The following is a 25,503-nucleotide window of genomic DNA, read 5'->3' on the forward strand; positions in this document are numbered from 1 at the left end:
TTCTTAGGTAGGGCTAACACAATTCAACATTATCTGTCTCATCTGTTCTAAACAAAGTCATCAGTCCATTCTCTTTGCCAGTCATTTCCCATTCCCTCTCTTCCTGAGCTTAATGAGTTATTTAACCATTTGCATGACATATATTCTTGTACACACTGTTTCCTCCAAGATACACCCTCTTCCTCTACTTTAATTTGAAATCTTTTAGTGATTTTTAAGATGTACTCAGTTCAAATGTTATCCTCTCTGAAGCCTCCCTGACTATTTAAACACAATAATCTGCCTACTCTGTACCTCTGCATAGTCTTGTGTATGCCTCAATTAGAGCATGATTTACATTATCTAATGCTTATCTGCAAAGGTACCATTAATACAATATGTTTCATCTACATTTCACCTGCATGTCATTTCATTTCACCACCTACCATTTCATTTTATTTAATCTTAATAAACATCTATTATGTGTTACTCAGTGACTGAGATCTGAGGAGTCAGAATAAGGTCCAATTCTTACCTATTAGCTCACAGTTCCCTTACTAAACTTAAGCTTCTCAAGTTATGAAGCTACATCCCAGAAAATGTGGACAACTCACCATTTATGTTGAAACTTACCTTTCCATGTCTTCCCTTTAGTCATTCAATTTCCTTTCTCTGGCATGTCTTCCCTCTTCTCTTGTTGAAAGCCTACATTAACTTTTTAGGCACCAAATCAAATTCTACCCCCTCCTTGGGGTCCATTCTTAGTCCCAAATCTGATATGGGATTTTCTTCCTTTGACTCCAAAATTTTCATTGTAATTCCTTTATGTTACTTACTTAGTGTTTTATTTGTTTGTTTAAGTGTAGGAGAGGTGGTAATGAGACAAACTGCTGCATGCACCCTGACTAGGATCGACCTGGCAACCCCACCTGAGGCTGATGCTTGAGTACTGAGCTATTTTTAGCACCTGGGCTGACACGGTCTAATGGAGCTATTCTCAGCACCTGGGGCCACGTTCAAACCAAATTAGCCACTGGCTGAAGAGAGGGGAAAAGAGAGATAAGGGGGAGCAGAAGGGGGAGAGAAGCAGATGGTTGCTTTTCCTGTGTGCCCTGACGGGGAATTTAACTTGGGGCATTCATATGCCAGACTGATGTTCTATTCACTGAGCCATTGGGCCAGGGCCTTAGTGTGCTTTCTTTACAGTGATTTGTGCTCTGTTTCCTCATTGCTATCAAAATTTATGGTTTCTGTTCATATTCATCTACTATAACACAAATAACTGATCTACAAACATTTGTTTTAGTTTAATGACAACTTATTTAAGAAAGTCTATAATCCCATTCACCAAAGTATCACTTATTATGGCTATTTGAAGCATTTATTCATAGAAATTATTGGGTTTATTCCTTTTTTTCTTCAAGACTCTGGGTATGATTTACTTCTTTTCTTTTTTAAAATATTTTTTTTCACATTAAAACTTAAGCCATACTTTGACTTTCTAAAGTGACATATGTAGTTTCTAATTGTTGTTTACTTAGTATTCAAGTGGTCATTCCTTAATGCCTGATTTCATCACTTTATCATCTCTAGTTGTAAAACCAATTTTTTATTTTTAAAGCCTGCTAATGCTACTAATTTTTATGCTAATAGCATCCTTTCTTTATCCACAGATGATGTTTTTTCGAAGACGACTTTGTTTTTCTTCAATAAAAATGCATTTAGAAGAAATCTGGCACATGCATATGTTTGACTTTCAGTATTAAACTTGGCATTACCTCCTGGGGCTGGCAGTCCCCACTATGCTTGCCTTGTTGTCCTCATTAAGTGGTCTAGTGGTACAGCCAACACCTGTGACCACACAAAAGACCATACACAGCAGCTGCCGGACTCAGACGCCCATGCTGAAATAAATTTCTAAAGCTGAAATATTTGGAACTCTGACTGTTTTTTTTTTTTTCTGTTGAATCTTTCAGGAACTGTTGGAATTTTTGAGTGCTACATAATGATATATATTAAATGTACGGGTCTTGATTATTTCATAATCTTCTTTGGCTCTCTCTGATTCAAATGAGTGGTGGAGGACCTCATTGGCATTATAACATAGTGGTTGAAAACAGATATTGAAGTCAGCCTGCCCTGCTATGAAGCCTAGGTCTGCCAATTATTTGCTGTATGATCTTGGACAAGTTTTTTTTTTTAACTCCTAGAGGTATTCATTTTCTCATCTGTAAAATGAAAGTAATATTACCTATCTCAGAATGCTGTAAAGATAAAATGAGTTTATGTAGGTAAAGCTTTTAGAACTATACCTACATATGGTAAGCACTATGTAATGGCTTGCTATTATTATTAAACTATAAATTCTGGCCTGTCCAGATGATGGTGCAGTGGATAGAGCATCGGACTGGATGCAGAGAGCCAAAGTTTGAAACCCTAAGGTCACTACCTTGAGAGTGGGCTTATCCAGCTTGAGTATGGACTCACCAGAATGAGCACGGGGTTGCTGGCTTGAGCATGGGATCATAGACATGACCCCATTGTCACTGGCTTGAAGCCCAAGGTCACTGGCTTGAGCAAGAAGTCACTTGCTCTGCTGTAGCCTCCCAGTCAAAGCACATATGAGAAAGCAATCAATGAACAACTGAGGTGCCACAAAGAATTAATGCTTCTCATCTCTCTCCCTTCCTCTTTGTCTGTTCTTATCTGTCCCTCTCTCTGTCTCACACGCACAAAAAAAGACGACTATAAATTCTGAAAACACATCAAGTATGACTTGAAAGTAACTTTTATATAATATAATCAGCAACTTTCATTATTCATAGCTTTCTTTTTTCATTTTTGTTTGTGGCATATGTTTCTTTTTTTAAAATATTTGATTCATTTTACTGAAGGCTTTTTTTTTTAGATTTATTTATTTATTTATTGTATTTTTCTGAAGTTGGAAACGGGGATGTAGACAGACTCCTGCATGCGCCCGATCGGGATCCACCCGGCACGCCCACCAGGGGGCGATGCTCTGCCCATCTGGGGCGTTGCTCTGTTGCAACCAGAGCCATTCTAGTGCCTGAGGCAGAGGCTATAGAGCCATCCTCAGCACCCAGGTCAACTTTTGCTCCAATGGAACCTTGGCTGTGGGAGGGGAAGAGAGAGACAGAGAAGAAGGAGAGGGGGAGGGGTGGAGAAGCAGATGGGCGCTTCTCCTGTGTGCCCTGGCTGGGAATCGAACCTGGAACTCCTGCACGCCAGCCTCTACCACTAAGCCAACCAGCCAGGGCTATTTACTTATTTTTTAGAGAAACAGGTGAGAGGGGGGGAGAGAGAGAGAGAGAGAGAGAGAGAGAGAGAGAGAGAAATAGGGGAGGAGCAGGAAGCATCAACTCCTATATGTGCCTTGACCAGGCAAGCCCAGGGTTTTGAACCGGTGACCTCAGCATTCCAGATTGATGCTTTATCCACAGCATCACCACAGATCAGGCTTATATGCTTCTTGTTTATTCAAAAATAATGCATAAGAGTGATGGAAAATATATATATTGGGCTTATGCCTAACCCTGGTGAATTTAGAAGAATACATATTAGAGGTTTTCTTCTGTTTTAGAATATTTTAAGAACATACTATACCACTTATTTATAATCACAAGTTTTAAATGTTAAAATAAAAAAAACATTTTTTTTCTTAGTTCAAGTATAAACAACTAGATAAGTGACAAGGACGTCAGATACTCCATAAATCCCATGCATGTTAGATACTAAGCACTCCCAGTTATTTGTTCCCAGGTCACAGGAACTCCAGACCAACACATCCCTTGTGATAACTATTAGATGACTGTGCATGCTCCAGTTTTTTATTGCGTTCATTATCACTTTTGCCAATTTTTAAATTCATTTATAAAATTTTATTTGACACATATGTATGGTGCATCTTCTGTGTGTCAGGTACAATTATAGACCTTGGGGTACAGACAGCAGTGAATAAATAAAAAATATGCCCCATTGTAATGAAGCCCATGTTAAGTAAGTAAAATATATAAAATGTAATGAATGTAGGATGGTGAAATGTGCTAGAGAAAACAAAGCAGTAAAGGAGAAAGGAGAATAAGAGGGAGAATGGAAGTTGTCAGAGAGGGTCTCACTGACAAGATGACATTAAGCAGACATGTGAACAAGAGGGAGTGAGGTCTTCTTATATCTACAGAGAGTATTCCAGGCAGAGCATGGCACATGACAGAATGCACCTGGCAGGCCATCATAAGAACTGTGCTTTTACATTGTGTGAGTGGGAAGCCGTTTGGTAGCTTTGGGGGAGGGGGTGTTTAAGAAGGTCATTCTGGCTTCTGTGTTGAGAAGATACAGATCGGTTAAGGACAGAAGCTGAGAAATCAGTTCAGAGGCTATCGTAATAATCCAGCTTAGGGATGAGGATGCTTCTACCCTAGATCTATTTTTTTTAATTAAGCTAGTAAGTACCTAAGTCATCAAACAAAACTGAGCCATATGCGCAGACCCAATTAAAATTTGAAAATAAGTCTAAATTCATCCCAAAATTAAAAGTGTAGTACAATTGTTCCAAGTTTAATTTTCAGAGTCCATATCTATTACTTAGTTAACATAAAATATATGGCAGTATAAAACAAACACAAGACTTTAAAGATGACTTATGATAAGTAAAAACTCATAATTTGTAAAGTTTTACTTTAACCACTAGGCATACATAAACAGAAAAATATTTCTAAATGCCTTTGGGAAAAAATCCCTCCCACCGAATACATCTTTTGTATACAGGCAAACAAACAATTAGCATTAAGCATGTTCTCTAGTTTGATGCTGTGCATTAAAGACTTTGATCAGGCCTTGATTTTAGTGTACCATCAAGAATGGGAAATCAGCCTGACCAGGTGGTGGCTCAGTGGATAGAGCATTGATCTGGGAGGTGAAGTACCCAGATTCAAAACCCCGAGGTCGCTGGCTTGAGTACAGCCTTAACCGGCTTGAACATGGGGTCGCCAGCTTGAGCATAGGATCATAGACTTGTCCCCATGGTCACGGGCTTGAGCCCAAAGGTGGCTGGCTTGAAGCCCAAGGTTATTGGCTTGAGCCCAAGGTCACTGGCTTGAGCAAGGGATCACTGGCTTGACTATAGTCTCCAGCTCAAGGCACATATGAGAAAGCAATCAATTAACAACTAAGTTGCTGCAACTATGAGTTGATGCTTCTCATCTCTCTCCCCTCCTGCTTGTCTGTCCCAGTCTGTCCCAATCTGTCCCTCTGTCTCTCATTTAAAAAAGAAAAAAAGAAATGGAACTCACACCTGTCAGCATGGCTATCATCAATAAGTCCACAAACAATAAGTGTTGGTGAGAGTGTGGAGAAAAGGGAACCCTAGCATAGTGTTAGTGGGAATGCAGAGTGGTACACCCATTTTGAAAAGCAGTATAAAGTTATCTCAAAAGTTAAAAATTGAACTGCTTTTGACCCAGTTACCACACTTCTGAGAATATATTCTAAGAATTCCAAAGCACAAATTCAAAAGAATATGTACATCCCAATGTTCATTGCAGCATTGATTATAATAGCCAAGCTCTGTAAACAGCCCAAATGTGCATCAGTATGTGAGTGGACAAAAAAACTACATCTACAAGACAGAATACCACATGTCCTTTTGCAACAACATAGATGGACATAGATTATGCTAAGTAAAATAAGTCAGTCAAAGAAAGACATGTACCACGTGATTTCACTCACATGTGGAATCTAATAAACAAAATGAACTAACAAGCAAAATAGAGACAGGCTCATACATAGAGAGCAGGCTGACAGCTGTCAAGGGTGGGCAGGGTGAGGGAGGTGAAAGGATAGAGAGAAATAAAAGGACAAACAGAAACTGTTATGGACATAGACAACAGTGTGGCAATTGCTGAGAGAGGGGAGGTGAAGGAAAGCATGGGGATGATAAACGGAGATGCACAGATGAACAGACTTGACTTGGTGTAGTGGGGGGTGAACACAGTGCAGCGCACAAAGATGTCTTGTGGAGTTGAAAACTTGAAACTTGTATTATTATGTTAAGTATTGTCACCCTAATAAATACAATAAAAAGAAAAAGGAACATATTTTGTAAATAAGAAGGCTGAGTTCTATTTATCCAGTCAGTAATTGAAAGGAATATTTCACTATTATTGGTAAAGGTAGGAAAACCAAGAATCTGTTAAGGCAGTAAGGTGTCAGGTGCAAGCACCTGTATCCATGATATGGATTTATAGTACTACAGTATTTCCATGGTACTCATATTCATACTTTTACTTTATAAATATTTATTGAGTTACTTTATTGAATAAGTTTAAAAAGCTTTTTTTTGCCCTGGTGGGTTGGCTCAGCAGCAGAGCATCGGCCCGACGTGCAGGAGTCCCGGGTTTGCTTCCCAGTTAGGGCAAACAGGAGAAACGCCCATCTGCTTCTCCACCCTTCTCCCTCTCCTTCCTCTCTATCTTTCTCTTCCCCTCCCACAGCCAAGACTCCATTGGAGCAAAGTTGGCTCCTGGTGCTGAGGATGGCTCCATGGCCTCCACCTCAGGCACTAGAATGGCTCTGGTTGCAGCAGAGCAACACCTCAGATGGGCAAAGCATTGCCCCCTGGTGGGCATGCTGGGTGGATTTCTGTCAGGTGCACGCAGAAATCTTTCTCTCTGCCTCCCTGCTTCTCACTTCAGAAAAAAAAAAGCTTTTCTTTTGTACTTTGAAAAATTTGGTTTACTTAGCAAAGAAAGCATACATAAAATGAGCACATATTTAAGTATTTTTTTTATATAAAATGATTCAGTTGAAGAAATCAATTTTCAATGAAGGGTCTAAGTAAGTCAAAGGTTGGCAATCTTCTGTAATGGGTTAGGTAGCAACTATTTCAGCCTTCTCGGGCCATAGAGTCTCTGTTGCAACTACTCAACTTCCCCTCTGTGGTCTGAAAGTAGCCACAGATGACATCAATGAATAAGTGCACCTGTGTTCCCATAAAACTTTGCAAAAAAAAAATGTTCGCCAGATTTAGTTCACCAGATATTAGTTCACCAGAGGTTAGGAGTGAAAAACTTAGACCTAACAAAAATGTGTGATAACTGGTAAATTGTAGTGCTTATGAGTGCCTATGGGCATGGTTCTGAGAAGTGGTCCTGTCTATGTCCTTTAGAATCATTGTTCCACATTTATTTTCACTGATTAGCTCCTTTTCTCATCAGTGATTTCTTTAGTAATGTGCTGGTCCCAGCTCTTCTTCACATTCATTCTGATTTGTCTAATAGTACCTAATCTTGCTATGGTGGTTGATGCAATGCTTTTATTCTCTCTCTCTCTCTTTTTCTATGTGTACTTTAAAATAATTTAAATTATAGTTGACATATAATAAATATTTTATTACTTTCAGGTGTACAACCCTGTGATTAGACATTTATGCAACTTACAAAATGATCACCAAAATAGATCATATATACTTATATAACTACAGTATATACTGACATCATATATACTTATAATATTTTTAACTATATTGCCTATACTATACTTTATATCCCATCACTATTCTGTAATGATTAGTTTGTACTTCTAAATCCATTTACCATTTTTTTTTTACCCATTCTCCCAACTCCCTCCCCTCTGGTAACTATAAAACTGTTCTCTGTATCTGCTTATGTTATGCTTGCTCATTCATTTTGTCTTTCAGATTCCACATATAAGTGAAATCATCTGGCATTCGTCTTTGTCTGACTTAGTTTACTCAGCACAGTACCCACTAGAGTCTATCCATGTTGTTGTAGATGGCAAGATTTCATTCATTTTTTTATGGCCTACTCCTATTCCATTGTCTATATGCACCACTTCTTTATCAGTGGAAACTTAGGTTGCTCCCATATCTTTGCTATTGAAAATAATGCTGCAATAAACATGAACATATATGTCTTTATAATTTAATGTTTTCGGTTTCTTCAGATAAACACCCAGAAGTGGAATTGCTGGGTCCTTCTTTGTCCTTGTTATAGTCTTTGTTTTAAGGTCTACTTTTTTTTTTTTTTTTTGTATTTTTCTGAAGTTGGAAACTGGGAGAGATAGTCAGACAGACTCCCGCATGCACCCGACCGGGATCTACCCTGCACGCCCACCAGGGGCGACGCTCTGCCCACCAGGGGGCGATGCTCTGCCCCTCCGGGGCGTCGCTCTGTCGCGACCAGAGCCACTCTAGAGCCTGGGGCAGAGGCCAAGGAGCCATCCCCAGCACCCCGGCCATTTTTGCTCCAATGGAGCCTCCGCTGCGGGAGGGGAAGAGAGAGACAGAGAGGAAGGAGAGGGGGAGGGGTGGAGAAGCAAATGGGCGCTTCTCCTGTGTGCCCTGGCTGGGAATCGAATCTGCATGCCAGGCCGACGCTCTACCACTGAGCCAACCGGCCTAGGCTAAGGTCTACTTTGTTTGGTATAAGTATTATTACCCTAGCTATTTTTTTTCCTTTTTTCTGGTTTTATAAAATATCTTTTTCCAACCCTTTATTTTCACTGTGAGTCTTTCAATTTGAAGTGAATCTCTTATAGACAGCATATGTAAGGGTCTTGTTTTGTTATCTATTCAGCCACATTTTGTATTTTGATTGGAGCATTTAATCCATTTGAAGTTAAAGCAATTATTTATAGATATGTATTTATTGCCATTTTATTAATTTTTCATATACATTTTTCTTCTTGAGAAGATCCCCCTTTTATTGTAATAGTGTTTGTTGGCGATAAACTCTTAGCTTTTTCTTGTCTGGGAAATTCTTTGTTCTTCAATTTTAAATGATAGCTTTGCTGTGTGGGGTAATTTTGCTTGTAGGTCCTTGTTTTCATCACTTTGAATATTTTGTGCTAATTCTTTCCAGCCTGCAAAGATTCTGTTGAGAAATCAGCTGTCTTATGGGAACTCCCTTTTAGATAAACGCCTTCCTCTGACTACTTTTAAAACTTTTGTCTTTAACCTTTTGCATTTTAATTATGATGTGTCTTGGTGTGGGCCTCTTAAGGTTCATCTTGTTTGGGATACTCTGTGCTTCCTGAACTTGTATAACTATTTCCTTCACCAGGCTAGGGAAGTTTCCTATCATTATTTTTTTAAAATAGGTTTTCAATGTCTTGGTCTCTCTTTTCTTTTTTCTGGCACTCCCATGATGCAAATGTTGGCATGCTTGAAGTTGTCCTAGAGACTCCTTACACTAACCTTATATTTTTGGATTCGTTTTTTTCTTTTTGCTGTTCTGATTGGGTGTTTTCTGTTTTCTTATTTTTCCAAATCACTGATTTGATTCTCTGCTTTACCTACTCTACTGTTGATTCCCTGTGACATATTTTTCATTTTGGTTGGTGTTTTCTTATTGTTTCCATGTCATTTCTTATGCTATTAAAGTTCTCATGAAGTTTATCGAGCATCCTTATAACCATTACTTTGAACTCTGTATCTGATAGTTTTCTTGACTTTTCTCCTGTTTTTTTTTTTTTTTTTTTTTTTTTAAATTTGGAACCTGCTTCCTTGTGTCTGTTTCTATGTATTAGGAAGAGCTGCTGAGTCTCCTGCTCTTGACAGAGTGGTTTACTACTTATGTAGTAGGCATTCTGTAGGGCCCAGTGACATAGCCTCCACATTCACCTGAGCAGGGTGCTCTAGATATGTGCCCCCCCCCAGTCCCTTCAGTGGGCTGTGTGCACAATCCTGTTTTAGTTGGAGTTGAGTCTTGATTACTGTTGGCATGACACTGGGACAGGTTGACCCCCAGGCCCATTGGCTGTGAAAACCCATTGCAACTACAGTGGAGGAGCTACAGTGAAGGGCTGACATGACTAAGAAGGACTGGCTTCAGGGAGCCTTTGGTGCTTGCAGAGTTTGCCCCTTAAGCATGTTGCTCATGGAGGTAGTTGAGTGGTAATCCCGAGTAGCATGAAGCTGGCTACCAGGGCACTGGCTTTGAAGCTCCCCAGGAAGTGCAGGCCAAGGTCATCCACTGTCTGTGCCCTGCTCAGGGTCATCTGGCATGAGCAACAAAGCAATCTACAGATGGCTGTTACTTGTGCTGGGCATGGAGGTTCCTGGGAGAAGCCAAAATCCAAACCAGGGCTGGCTAATATCAGTGCCAGGTGTGGGGCTACTTAGCAACAAGTATAAGGTACCATGATGCCAGATGCTGCTTGTTTAAGAGATTTTAGGAAAGACTGAAACATGAGCCAGGACAGGTCATTTGTGTGGAAAAGACACTGACAACAGCTTAGGTAGGTATCCAAGGTGGTGGGGGAGGGTCTTGGGGAATATCCAGGGTGGAGCAAACAGTGTGAGTCAGGTTGATGGAGACTCCTTCCAGCTCTTGCGGGGGTAGGGCTCAGAAAGAAACAATGGCTTCTGCCAGCACTTCTGTCTGGGAGAAAACTATCCATCAAGTTTCTACCTTGATGCCAGATAATTCAGTTTCAACTCATATGTCCTTGGTGCCTTTTGAGTTGCTGCCCCAGTGCTGGAGCTCAGAGGGAGTGAGTCTGAGTAAGTCTGTGCATGCACCTTTTTAGAGAAACCGGTTAGGACTCCAGCAACCTCCATCTCAGCCACAATCCCTGCTATTGTTACAACCAGAAGTTATGGGGACTTCTCTTCCTAGCATTAAAATCCTAGGCTGGGGTCCTGATGTGGAACTAGGACCCGTTAATCTTCAGGGGGAATCACCACAGTGGATATCTCTCTCTTGATTTTTGTCTGCCTGTGTGCTTGAGACCAGCAGGGTCTCAGCCCCTCCTACCAGTCTTGATGCAGCTTCTTTATGTTCCTAATTATAGGACTTTGGTTTACCTAGATTTCCAGCAGTTTGAGTGATAGTTTTATTCAGTTTAGCTGTGATTTTGATGTGGTTGAGGGAGGTTGTGAGTACCACATTTGGCTATGCTGCCACCTTCACTGGAAGCCCGTTGCAATTCTATCATTGTTATTTTTTTTATTTAATTTTTTTTCCCCCTGAAGCTAGAAACGGGGAGGCAGTCAGACTCCCGCCTGCGCCCGACCGGGATCCACCTGGCACACCCAGCAGGGGGTGATGCTCTGCACATCTGGGGCATCGCTCTGTCGTGACCAGAGCCACTCTAGTGCCTGAGGCAGAGGCCACAGAGCCATCCTCAGCGCCTGGGCAAACTTTGCTCCAGTGGAACCTTGGCTGCGGGAGGGGAAGAGAGAAACAGAGAGGAAGGAGAGGGGGAGGGGTGGAGAAGCAGATGGGCGCCTCTCCTGTGTGCTCTGGCCGGGAATCGAACCTGGGACTTCCGCACACCAGGCCGATGCTCTACCACTGAGCCAACCAGCCAGGGCCCATTGTTAATTTTTAAAATATTACTTTATGTCTTCTTTGTGTGTGTATTTTTTTTTTTTGTATTTTTCTAAAGCTAGAAGCGGGGAGGCAGTCAGACAGACTCCTGCATGCGCCCGACTGGGATCCACCTGGCTAGTCCACTAGGGGACAATGCTCTGCTCATCTGGGGCATTACTCCTTTGCAACTGGAACCATTCTAGAGCCTGAGGCAGAGGCCAAGGAGCCATGCTCAGTGCCCAGTCCAACTTTGCTCCAATGGAGCCTTGGCTGTGGGAGGGGAAGAGAGAGAGATAGAAAGGAAAGGGAGAAGGGTGGAGAAGCAGATAGGCACTTCTCCTGTGTGTCCTGGTCTGGAATCAAACCCAAGACTTCCACACGCCCGGCTGACACTCTACCACTGAGCCAACTGGCCAGGGCCACTTTATGTCTTCTTAATTTAATCATCTACACACAAAATTATAGTGCTGATAGGAGTATTTCTCTATGTTGGATCAGAAAAACCTTGACTATTTTCTGATAAATTCCAATCTGCACCTTGTGTTAATCTGTGAGTTTAGCTACACCATGGCCTTGGTTAACATGGGATATTTTTGAATCCATTTTTCAAGGTCATACTTTTGTGGTCCTCTCCCTCAGAGGGCATATTTTAGACTTTTTATAGCTATAGAAAGCACCATTGGTTACAAATTTCTGGGGGTTGAACTTCTTAGCTTCTGGCTGAATTGGTAAAACTGTCTGTCTGTTACAGGTCTCTTGAATCTAGTAAAGATAAACCAAACTTTGTCCTATGTTTTAAAATAAGAAACAATAATTTCCAGTTCAAGTTCTATTACGAAGACTTTTTTAAAGAAAATAAACATTTCGTGTAAGTCTTTTCTTCCTTTCATTTTTTTCAAAAATAGTCTACCTTTCTCTGACTACAAAAATATGAGGGCAACATATACTTTATATAGAAAAACACAACTCATTCTCAAACTTGTCATTCTTGCTAAGCAGCTATTTTGGCCATTTAAAACCTCTTAACACCTTAATATCCTATCTATAGTTTCTATGTAGACCTATGCAGATACTGTTGTGGGGGGGAGGGGGGAAGGGGAAAGCTCTCTCCAATATAAATTTAACATTAGAAGGGTATTTTTAGACTTAATAGCATATGGAGGCTATTATTCTACATACTGTTTATTTTCTAAATACTTGAGTAAAACTTAGATAATGTAATATAGATATTATAAAATTTACAAAATGAAGTAACTGAAAAGCTTTAAATAAGATACATTTCAGGTAAAAATGTACATAAGAATTAGCATGCATCATTACGTTTAATATGAAACAATAGAAAAAATAATATCTTCAGAATTTACCAGTGACAAGTTTTACCAGTGATAAGTTTAATATTATACTCTACTTATTGTTTATTTATAAATTGGCCTTGTAAGGTTCTGTTCGGGGGTAGTTTAAGACACTTACAAATAAAATAATTTTTTTAAATGTCATAGTTCAAATCTTCCTTAAGTTAGAATTGTATCTCTTTAATATCTTTTTCTAAAATTCATATTGAAAGAGCTAAGTGATTCCCAATGAAATGAGAGAGAGAGAGAGAGAGAGAAAGAGATGTGCACTTATGTAAATTTCCCCATGACACAGAATTCTTTTTGGCAGGGTTTAGGTAGGCGAAAATGTAAAAGGTCCAGACAGCAGTAAAAAATGTAAAAGGTCTCAATTATTTTTTATGGCACTATCTCACAATATTTTTTTTCTCTACTTTTCAAGTGAAAGTGACAGTGTTATAAAGATGGGTGTTTATGCTGTTTTCCTACTAGAGAAGAAGAATGCTTACTTGTTATGATCTTAATCTGGCATCTAATAAAACAGAATAAACCCCTTAAAATAAACTTTGGACAATAGAGTATAGTCTTTTATATGACAATGACTACTGTGTTTAGCAATGGTATCAACAACCAACTATCAGCATAGTGATACATAATTTTAAGCAACGATTCTTGTTATTATAGAATTTAAAGAGTCTGATGACAAAGACATAGACTTAAACAAGTAGAATATCATGTTTGATAGAGAAAGTACAGAGTGCTACAGGAACACACAGAAGGAGGTTTAACTCCTTGGAGTGTGAGTACATAGAAAAAGACTTCTTAAAGGAAGGTGTGCTCAGACCTAGGAGTAAATAGGGGTTACCCCAGGAGGAAGAGATGTGCACTGAAGGTATGAGGTGGAGGGAATGGCATTTGTGGAGATGTCAAAGCAAGTGAAAGAATCCAGTGTGCTCAAAATCTTTAGAAAGGTCATTTTCACTGAGGCTTTGTGTTTCCGGCGTAGTGGACTATGTAATAAGATGGGAGAAGGAGTGAAGAGATGAATCTTAGAGCATTATTTAAGGAAGTAGGACTTGATTTTAAGGGTAATGAAAGTCATGAAATCATTCTAGTCAGAAATGTGACACAGACAGGTTTGTACTGAAAAAGTTTTCAAAGGCAAAGTGGCTGAGGACAGAACCCAAGTAGAATGCCAACATTTTAAGAGAAATTAGAGGATGAAAAGTCTATGAAGAGAATAAGAAATCACAAATTTATGTTAGTTTGTTTCTTCATCAATTTAGCAGCAAGTATTTTTAATACAAATTTAATATTTCCAAAGAAATAAAAAGCATTTAAAATGGTCACCATGGGGGGAAATTCAGAACTCTGTTAAGACCCCAACACACTTATTTTTTAATTTGTTTGAATTTTCATGGTGCAGAGCACAATCACCTTCGTGGTGAGTAGGGCCTCCAAAGGTCTTATCCAGATGTGCTTTCATCTGTTATTCAGAAACTGAACATTGACAGTGGGAAGAAAAAGAGAAACGAAGGAACATCCACACAGGTAACCTGTTGGTCAGTCAAAACTGTGTGCCTAGTGCTCACTTAAGTGACAACTAAAGTATCCCAGCACAAATATTCATGGAGAGTTAGCTGCATGCTGATTCCCCCACACACCCTGGGACTTCTGCAACCTTTCAGATGAAAACTTGGAAGGCTGTGGCATCACCCCAGCAACCGCAGGTTTCTGACCTTCATCCCCAGGATTTCTCCATCATCAGCCCACTCTTTGCTCCTTCTTCTGCTGTCTTCCTTGACTACCCTTGGTTAGAATCATTTCACTGTTCTTTGTTAATCTCCTTGTTTGGCAGTCCCGTTCTGATTCATTCTCCTTATAACATCTCAGAACTCCTTCAGAATAATTCCATGACTTCCAGCATTTGACCTCAAATCCTTCTTTCTGTAAGTGGGAGGTGACAGATAGAAGTGCACTTCTCTTTGCCTCCTCTAACCAGGGAAAAGAAATTTGGACACATAACCCTCTTTATAAAAACCCCTACCAGTGCTCCTCCATCCTATCCAATCACCCCTTATTCCTAACCCACACTGGTGACAGCCTGTGGCATCTCCGTTAATGAGGGTGGGGAGGTAAGCACTGCAGTGACACCAAAAGACAGGCTGTGAGGGGAGCAGGAGCTGCCTTGCCTGTATCTGATTACCATTACTACTTCAATCACAAGCAAGAATCTCTCTAGGAAGCTCCATTGTTATTCTTACACCTGTGGCTTTCTTTGCTCTTTTGCTGGCCTGGTTCCAGCTGCAAGGCAATGATCTGTGCTTGAAAGATATAATTAAGGGTAGTTGTCCTCCTGGTGGGTTGGGTTATGCTTACACTGGGCAACTGAATAAGTAAATATTTGGCATTGTCAGCCTGACCATAAATGTAGTAAAAGTCAGCTAGCAAATATATTTGAATGAGCTATAAAAAATAGTCTAAATCCTAATGGCTTCACTATAAACACAGATAATTGCCTGAAGGTCATCATGGGAGGTCAACAAAAAAGAAACCCCTGTTCATCTTGTTGAAGGTTTTAGAAGTAAAGTTTTCATTTTTTATTTTTTCAGGGTTAGGAAATAATTTGAAAATGGGGCTCAAAACTATCAAGAATTAAAGATAAATTGTTCATCCTTTCTTAGATAATACAGGTTAAAATCTGAAAAATTCTAACTTCTCCAGACGGTGTGTGTCAATTAACTCTGTTTTGCTACTGTATCTCTGATTTTGTTTTTAATAAGAAAAATGAGCCAGACACATTTTAAGTGGCACAATTAATGGCGGATATGTGTTGGCGGAGTGTTAGCATGTGTGGTCAATAGGAATTGGAGATGGGGAGAATGAGGGAAAAAGGATGCTTGTAATCAGCACTGTGGACACGGAGTACTCTTCTCTGAGTGGCCCCAAGACCAGTTGTTGGTTGTATCCCCACTCCTCCTCATCCCACCCCTATCTGAAAGGGATTCAAAGAAGAAGCAGATATCAGTAATTTTTCTTTGGTTGTGAATTGAAGTCACAATACATATTCCTTAGCGTTCTCTGCTCTGTCATCACCCTTATGCTATTTATGGACTTGGTTTAAGGGGCATCTCAGGGGTCCATACCTGCGGATGGGTGAGAGAAGGGTTAAGATCCACAGTGCACCTGAGATGATGTTTCTTAACCACTCCAGGTTTTGAGGAAAGGCAGAGAAAGCGGAAAAGAGCAATGAAATGATCTTTGAGAAGAAAATAGAGAAGAAGAGTCTTGGAGTTGAGAACTTAAAAGGAATATAAGAAAGTTCTCTGGAGTGACGTATGCAAGCTTATTTATTGGAAGTAAAAGATATAATTTAAAGTTATTTTATGCTTTTTTTATGTATCTGTTCCTTTTTTAAATTAATTAAATCTCGAGTTTCTCAATTTATTTTTCCTCAAAAGATTAAAGGCAGTTTAAGACTCAAAGGTATGTATGTAGTACAACCCAATAAGTAGAAATAAAATAGTAAGCTCTGTCTCTGCCACAAACACACTCCTCTTTCCATTTCCCCTTCATTTCTTGCACTGACTTCAGCATGAAATAACAGCACGTACATATTATGCCATCCAGAACATTGCTTCCTAGGTTTCTCAAAACATGTTTTGCAATATGTATTGTAGAATGTATTTCAGTAAAAAAATAATGCTTAACCCCCCCACAGACCAAAGGAAAAACCAAAAAAACCTAAGTTCTTTTCTCTATGCTTTCCAAATATATCTTTCCTAAGAACAATTTATATCATATTACATATAACTTTTTAAGATATTGAATATAAGATATTTAGCATCCTGTGAAATAACACCATTAGCCTGGAAAGCACTGATTTGAGTAAAACATTAAGCCTTGCACATTAAAGAGAACCAGGATTAAATAAAAGGAGGCCAGTGTAAGCCATGTGAGATCATAATTGCTGGTGATTATAAACAGTCTTGAAAAAAACTGACAATGATTATTCAAACTTTAGAAGTGTTAAGTTTATATCTCCTCATCTCTTTGATTATAAATTTACCTTGCTACCTGTGGTGTTAATGATGGCTATAAACATATCATAAGTGCAATAAACACAGGTAAAAAAAATCTTTCTTTAAAAATATCTATTTTAAATGAGAAAAATAACCACTCCTCATAATATATTTAAATGTTTCTTTTTCACTCAATAAAAATGACATCACATTAATTTAATTTGAAAAAATTTTTTCAAGGTTTTTTATTACCAAAATATTGATTAAACTTTCTGAATTATGTCTAAATCAAAAATGTTATTTTTTAGTTTGCTTCACATATTTTTTTTTTTTTAAATTCAGTAAGAGGAGGAGAGGCACACAGACTCCCACATGTGACCTGACTGGGATCCACTCAAAAAGCACACTGGGGGTGATGCTCTGCTCATCTGGGGTGTTGCTCCATTGCTCAGCAACCAAGCTCTTCTTGGCACCTGAGGCAGAGGCCATGAAGCCATCCACAGCTCATGGGGTCAACTCGCTCCAATTGAGCCATGGCTGCAGGAGAAGAGAGAGAGAGAGAGAAGCAAGAGGGGGAGAGGTGGAGAAGCAGGTGGGCACTTCTCCTGTGTGTCCTGACCAAGAATCGAACCCAGGGCTTCCACATGTTGGACTGAGGCTCTACCCACTGAGCCAACCGTTCAGGGCCCACATAGTTTCATGATAAGAAAATTGCACTTAATTCAAGTACCATCTCTATAGGAGAATTTAAAATTTTGACTACTACTGAACTATTTAATCCATTAAAATATGGTACTGTTAATGAAAAATTAATTATGATTAGTTACTAGAGAACTAAAATTGTTTGCTACCTACTGTCAAGGACTTCACTTGACTAATTTATCAGTTTATTCTATATTTATATACTATGCCCATTAGCAGTCACTATGCTAGGCACAAAAGGTATAAATGTAAGAAGATATAATAGTTACTGAAGAGGAACTTATCTTTCTGGGTGAAGAAAAGATAACGTAAATGTATATATAAACAATACAATGTGAAAATTACTATAAAATGATTATGCACAGGATGCTCTCTTAGTTATTTTCTTGGATAGTAAAATATGAGTCAAGAAGAGATTTGAAAATTTTACAAAAATTAAAATGTTATTGCAAAAGAGTTCAGTGGTTAGATATATTGTGTTGTCCAAATACAGTAGCCACTGGGCAAATGTGGCCTCTTAAATTATCAAGTAAAATTAAACAGAACTTAAAATTCAGTTCCTCAGGTGCATAAACCACATTTAAAACACTCAATAGTTCATACTTATCAACTCAAAAATCTTATCAAAGTTTATATTTAAATGATAATTTATAGTTGTTTTTCCACAAAAGGAAAATGCTGAATTTGGAAAACAACTGTATTCCAAGTTAAAATTGTAAAACATCAAGTTGTGTATCAAAGGCAACTTTCTAGCCGTCAAGTAGAATGTTGTATACTATTTCCTAATGAAATCATAGAGAGTTAATTTATTTTCATTAGTGTTTTGTTCATCACTGTATTATGTTTTAAGATTTTATTTGTTGCTTTTAGGGAGAGTAAAGAGAGGGAGAAAGAAAGGTGGAATAGAGGAGCGAGAAGCATCAACTCATAGTTGTTTCTGGTGTGTGCCTTGATCGGGCAAGCCCAGAGTTTTGAACTGGCAACCTCAGCATTCCGGGTGATGCTTTATCCACTGTGCCACCACAGGTCAGGCATCATTGCATTCTTAATACCTATCAAAGTGACTGGTACAAAGTAAACAATGAAATTTGCATTGAATGCTAAATAAAATGGAATTAATAAATAAATACTTTTAACCTTCTTTGAAGGCAGTCAAATGAACAGAAGCAGAGAGTCACCTGCTGATAAAGACAGCACTTATGCCAGTTACTATCTCCTTCTGTCTAATATTTCCAGGGAAGTAATAGAATATTTAGAATTTAAAATATAAAATAACTTTAAAGATAGTTTAAATGGGTCTTAATGACAATGCAGTTCAATCTTCCTCCCTCCCCCCCTTCTTTTTTCTTCAGATGTGCACAAAATATAGGCAGGTTAATACAGCTATTCTGTGTCAGACCAGGACTAGAACATAGGTCTTATATCATAAGAAATAAAGTATCATTCCTTTTATTAACTAGTTCAATATAAAAACAATAAGTTATGACAGTGAAACTCTTGTATCTTTAGATTTCATTATAACACCACAGGGATTAAGATTTCAGAAATAATTGAATAGATCTATGAAATAATTTATTCCAAAATAAGAATTTATGAAACATCAGAATGGCATATTTCACTAAAGTTTGCAGAGAAATTCAGGTTCATAATTAAGACAATTACATAAACAGGAAAAAATATTTAGATAAACAGTTTTTGGTAACAGTAGAAGATTAAAGTACCAAAATATTCCATATTATCTTATTTTATTACACTTGGTTTTGTGTGCCATTTAAAAATATTCTGATCTTTAGTGTTGATGTGTATTTTTTTCTTTATCATGTGAAAATATGGATTACATGTAGCCAACTGTGTTTATGATAGAAGTTAATCATATGTTCAAAACTGAGACTCTTATCTCAGTTGGTAATAGTGATACATAATTTATAGTATCAAAGAAGAAATTAATTGAATTTATGATCCTAAATTTATAAAATGAGCATAATAATTTTAAAAGGAAGCCATGGCTGGTTGACTGAGTGGTAGAGCCTCAGCCTGGAGTGTGGATTTCCCTTGGTTCGATTCCTGGTCAGGGCACACAGAAGTGCCCATCTGCTTTTCCACCCCTCCCTTTTTCACTATGGCTTGATTGGAGCGAGGTGGCCTCAGGCACTCTATGGCCTCCAACTCAGGCACTAAGAAGAGCTTGGTTGCTGAGCAATGGAGCAACACCCCTGATGGGTTGAGCATTGTCCCCTAGTGGGTTTTCTGATGAATCCAGTCTGGGTGCATGCGGGAGTCTGTCTCTGCCTTATCTCCTCTCACTGAATTAAAAAAATTTTTTTTAAAGAAAGAAATTGTTCTTGTCCTTTGCAAATACTTGATTAAGTTTCAGAATATTGGGAGGCATTATGGTATGACAGCAGAATGAACCATCTGAACATCAAGAAATAGCCATTTGAGGCCCTGGCCAGTTGGCTCAGCGGTAGAGCGTCGGCCTGGCGTGCGGGGGACCCGGGTTCGATTCCCGGCCAGGGCACATAGGAGAAGCGCCCATTTGCTTCTCCACACACCCCCCTCCTTCCTCTCTGTCTCTCTTTTCCCCTCCCGCAGCCAAGGCTCCATTGGAGCAAAGATGGCCCGGGCGCTGGGGATGGCTCCTTGGCCTCTGCCCCAGGCACTAGAGTGGCTCTGGTCATGGCAGAGCGACGCCCCGGAGGGGCAGAGCATTGCCCCCTGGTGGGCAGAACGTCGCCCCTGGTGGGCATGCCGGGTGGATACCGGTCGGGCGCATGCGGGAGTCTGTCTGACTGTCTCTCCCCGTTTCCAGCTTCAGAAAAATACAAAAAAAAAAAAAAAAAAAAAAAAAAAAAAGAGCCATTTGGCTGACATGTTCTTTTTCATTCACACAATTACTACTTGAAATAAAGGTATATTTTAAAGTTGGTTTGGGTTACTGTAATAGAAGACAATATAAAAAACTCGCTATTAATTCTACAGTAACTTTTGGAGAAAACTTTCTAGAGTGACTTACATTAGTCCATTAGAAGCAAACCAGTTAAATTCTAGGATGATGACAAGAAAAAACCATGCTTTGTGTGGTAATTGGTTAAAGGTTATTAGATGTCATATTAAAAGAAATAGTGCATGTACCATGATGGGCTTAAGCCTTTGAAGGCAGAAGTTTAACCTAGAGAAAAAGTCTTTAAGTATGTGTGTCTGCTTATACTAGAAAGATACTATGGTGAGAGATGGTGGGAGGTGGCTTTAGGCTGGAGCATCTTGCTTGCTCTGTGCTAGTGAGGATCCTGGAAATTATAAACTGATGCGAAAGCAGCACATCAATTTTAATCCCTGTTTGGTGGGGAGTCTGATGCAAAAATGCTTATACCATCTCCTTGCTAGAGATTGGTTTATACAGGAGCAGAGGAAAAAAGTGAGACAAGGTCCCACTAGTATTTCTATGAGAACTGTGAGACCAAGATGTCGTGAATTAAGGATCTTCTGTCCAAACTGGCAACCTGAGCTGTGCCATAATGGACCACAGGAAGAAGGCTTTCATCCACAACCCAGCACATATTTCTGGACATTATGATTCAATTTTTTAACATTTTAAATTAACTTTATTAAAATGTGACTTTTTATTTTTTTGCATGTGATTTGATATTTTTATTTTACAATGATGAACCTACATTGACACATCATTATCATACAAAATTTCTACTTTACATTAGGGTTCACCTTTGTGTTATACATTCTGCGGTTTTGGACAAATGTATGCTGACATTTATTCACCATTATAGTATCATAGAGAATAATTTCACTGCCCTAAAAATCTTTTGTGCTCCACCTATTCATCTGTTTTTCCTAACCCCTGGAAACAACTTATTCTTTTACTTTCTCCGTAGTTTTGCCTCTTCTGGACTGTCATGTAGTTGGAATCATACAGTATGTAGCCGTTTCTAATTGGCTTCTTTCACCTAATAATATGTATTTAAGATTCCTTCATGTCTGTTCCTGGCTTGATAGCTCATTACTTTCTAGCTCTGAATAGTAATTCACTGTCCAAATATACCAGTTTATCCATTCATCTACTGAAGGACATCTTGGTTGCTTCTAAGTTTTGTCAATTATGAATAAAGCTGTTATAAAAAGTTCTGTACAGGTTTTTGTGTTGACATAAGTTTTCAACTTCATTGGGTAAGTAAATATTAAGGAATATTATTGCTAGATCATATGTTAATAATATATTTGATAGGGTATTAATATAGTATACAATCAATTATATATAACTATAATTATATAGATATGATATAATATAATCATATATATATATGATTGCTAGTACACCATATTTTCAAGATTTTCTTTAGCATCCCCACCCAGAAACACAGGAGAACTACTGAAGCCAGACATTCCCATACCCCTGAGGAGATGACTGGTGCCCAAGAAGCAATAAAGACTGTGATTAGATTGGAATGCAGTGGAGAAGAAATTACAATTCTGGGAACTGACCATCCTGCTTGATGACTCTTATAATGCTGGGAATCATCTGTCTTGCTTTATGACTAACTGCATCCCCTCTATTGAACTAACCTCACCTGAAAAAGTATATAATCAGCCCTTGCAACTAAGATTGTAAGTCAGGCTTTGGGCTAAGATACGTCCCCTGTCCTCTCAAGTTACTGGGAAATCTTGATTAAAGATGCCTGTTTCCTTCTCAGGCCCAGTCTCTGCTTATTAGCTATTGTGGTGGTGGGTGACCCAAACCCTGGAATGACTATAGTCCAGTAACATATTAGTTTTGTAAGAAACTGAGAAATTGGCTTTACCATTTTCCATACTCACCAATAATAAATGAAAGTTCCTGTTACCCCACATCCATAGCATCATTAGATGTTGTGAGTGACCAACTGTAGCCATTCTAATAGATTTCTTGTGATAACTATTGTTTTAATTTTCATTTTCAACTTTCAATGTCCTCTTCTTAAGGATTTTCCAAAAAGTTATAAGTAAATAGAGTGATAATATCTGTAAACTATTATACATGCTCTAGGATGCTTTGGACGTTTAGTTATTAGAAAATAATCTTATAAAATGTAAGTAGGTTTCTATATTTCCAAGTGTAAATTAGAAAATGCTCTACCTATGCAAAAAATACAAATTTTTTGAACTTGTGTCTGAAAGGAAAATTTACCATGAATGCCAACACAAGTAATGTGCTATGGGCACTGTTGATGAGACATCTTATATGACATACTGTTCCCACCTGATAAAAATGTGAATTTTAATGTGAAAGATAAATTCATTTAATAAGTTTTCATATCTAAGTATAGAAAATTATGCTTTGGACTTTTGAATGTAATTATATCTTCAAACGATGTATTTTGTTTGTTTATTGTTACATGTTTATTGTTGTACTCATTTCACAGATAAAATTCTATTCAAGGGTGTTCTTAAAACATTGCCTGTTTTAACTTTTATTCTAACTTCTTGTCCTCTCATAAACCTTACATCTTACACTTTAAGATAAAAGGACCAAAAACAAAACAGAAAACAGAATTTTAAAAAAAGATAGAGATTCCTTAAGTATGTCTCCATCTGAAAAATCAAAATAATTTATCCAAAAATGTATGGATTGTCAATAATTAATTTTTTTGTTTGTTTGTTTTGTTTTAGAGAGAGGTAGGGAGAAAGAGACAAGAACATCGAGCTGCTCCTGTGTGTGCCCTGACTGGGTATCAAACCTACAACCTTGTTATTTTGGGACCATGCTCTAACCAACTGAACTAACCAGCCAGGGCTGGACTGTTAACAATTTAATGCTAGTTATCCTTAACACACGGTCGTATAATATCATTTACTAATCTTTACAACCTAAGAGCTAAAGACAAAGTAAAGGTCACCAGCAAGCAGAAGCCTTACTACCAAATTCATTGTCATTGTTATGCTCTTTCAATTACTTATTTAAAGTTTTGTATTTCAAACTCAAAGCCATTACTCAATATGATATTATTTTAAGATGTCCCAAAACATTAACTCATTTGCATTTGAAGTAAAAGACATTATTTACTTTATAGTACCTGAAATATCATTACAGAATATTTTAAAGAATTATATCTTTTAATTTCAACGAAGTAACTGAGCATGGTTTGCTCATGAGTAAACTTGTGAATTTAATGCTTATTTAATTAGAAAATTTCCTCCAGAGTCAAGGTAAAATTACTGATAGTACACATTAACCATTTTCTGATTTTAGCCATATTAGGGTTTAAAATAGTCTGCTAAATCGCACAAGTATACAAGATCATTTCAGGTTCAAATTAGAGTTTTACTTATGTAGACGTGGAATAATGACTTACCCCTGTCAGTATCATACAGGAAGACAAAACAGTTCCATTCATAATGATCCAGCAGACTCAAGAGTGCTCCTCGTAAGGAAGGTCTTAGCTGCAACACAAACTGGCTCTCCCCCTCAGTAGGGAAACTTGGTGTGATGAGGGAGATGTGTAAGGCGCTGCAGAATGAGGTCAAGGTATGTACTGACCTCTTATCATAGAGTCCAAAAATGGCAAATACTCCTCTAGAATATTGGGAACAGACTGAAACAGAAGAAAAAAAAAACACATATGAATGATTAGCATACTTTAAAATTGTGATCTTCCACATCTATAGTCTATAAAATAAAAATAAAAAAATCTATGAACCATCAGTATGTCAAGAATATAAAAAAAGGTTAAAAGTCAAGTGTGTAATTTATTTTTTATTTATTTATATTTTTTAGTGAGAGAAGGGAAGGCAGGACAGACTTTTGCTCTGACTGGGATTCACCAGGCATGCCCACTAGGGGGTGATGCTCTGTCCATCTGGCACATTGCTCCATTGCAACTGAGCCACTTTTTTAGCACTTGAAGTGGAGGCTATGGAGCCATCCTCAGTGCCCCGGGCCAACTCGCTCCAATGGAGCAATGGCTACAGGAGGAGAGGTGGAGGGTAGAAGGAGAGAGAGAGGGAGGAAAAAGAGAGAGAGAGAGAGAGAGAGAGAGAGAGAGAGAGAGAGAAGTGAGAAAGGAAGAGGTACAGAAGCAGATGGGTGCTTCTCCTGTGTGCCCTGACTGCGAATCAAACCTGGACTTCCACATGCTGGGCTGGTCCTCTACCACTGAGCCAACTGGCCAGGGACTCAAGTGTGTTATTAATTATATAATCAACCTATAAATTTTTTGAGCTTGACTTCAAAGCCTTGCATTCAGTGAGATAACTCGGGGCTATATGCTTTTTAAGTGTGACAAATACAAAATTTTCTCTGTATCTTTTTCTCTTACATGTGAAAATATCATATTTTACTTGAAAAATTTTAAGTCTATTGAAAGGAACATTTAAATTACCAGAGTGCCATCCTTTGGAAGCTATATGCTTATCTTTTCATAGTTTGAATAGGACTGCATTTGTTAGTACTAAATTATTAATTTTTTTATTATTTTGCAGTGGTAGTTTCGCTTTTTATCACAATTTAAAATTTCTCTTGAATCATGTTTGAAAATAAAAATTATGCTGTCTGGCCTGACCAGGCGGTGGTGCAGTTGATAGATTGTAGGACTGGGATGCGGAGGACCCAGGTTTGAGACCCTGAGGTCACCAGCTTGAGCACGGGCTTATCAGGTTTGAGCAAGTCTCACCAGCTTGAGCCCAAGGTCGCTGGCTCGAGCAAGGGGTCACTCGGTCTGCTGTAGCCCCCCGGTCAAGGCACATATGAGAAATCAGTCAATGAACAACTAAGGAACCGCAATGAAAAATTTATGTTTCTCATCTCTCCCTGTTCCTGTCTGTCTGTCCCTATCTGTCCCTCTCTCTGACTCTCTCAGCCTCTGTCACACATACACACACACACACACACACACACACACACACACACACACCCCCAAAAAAATTATGCTGTCTAGAAAGTCATTACTGGGATATCTTAGATGTTTAGTGGCATTGCGGTCAACTTGTGACTTGTGTATCCTCTGGGTAAGCCATTGCAAAGTTAAAGCAATTCCAGACCCAATAAAACCAATTCCTCCTGCAGTGAGAGAACCCCAGGTAAATAGGTGCTCACTCTCATCTTGCATTTCTTCTCCCTCCTCCTACTTGTTG

The 25,503-nt window shown here is 38.6% G+C and overlaps 1 protein-coding gene across 8 annotated transcripts in view; it reads right to left on the reverse strand.

The window, feature by feature from the left end:
* Window positions 1–25,503, reverse strand: part of GRIA4 (glutamate ionotropic receptor AMPA type subunit 4) — a 397,987-nt gene that overhangs the window by 230,589 nt on the left and 141,895 nt on the right. For all 8 annotated transcript variants that reach the window (XR_010727609.1, XM_066247650.1, XM_066247649.1 and 5 more), the window contains one exon: window positions 23,727–23,966. Coding sequence is in view for 7 of the 8 variants with exons in the window: in XM_066247650.1 (XP_066103747.1) it covers window positions 23,727–23,966 (240 nt within the window). In the remaining variant the exon portion in view is untranslated. The remainder of the gene's footprint in view (window positions 1–23,726; window positions 23,967–25,503) is intronic.

This window comes from Saccopteryx bilineata, chromosome 1, assembly GCF_036850765.1.
Source record: "Saccopteryx bilineata isolate mSacBil1 chromosome 1, mSacBil1_pri_phased_curated, whole genome shotgun sequence".
NCBI lineage: Eukaryota > Metazoa > Chordata > Mammalia > Chiroptera > Emballonuridae > Saccopteryx > Saccopteryx bilineata.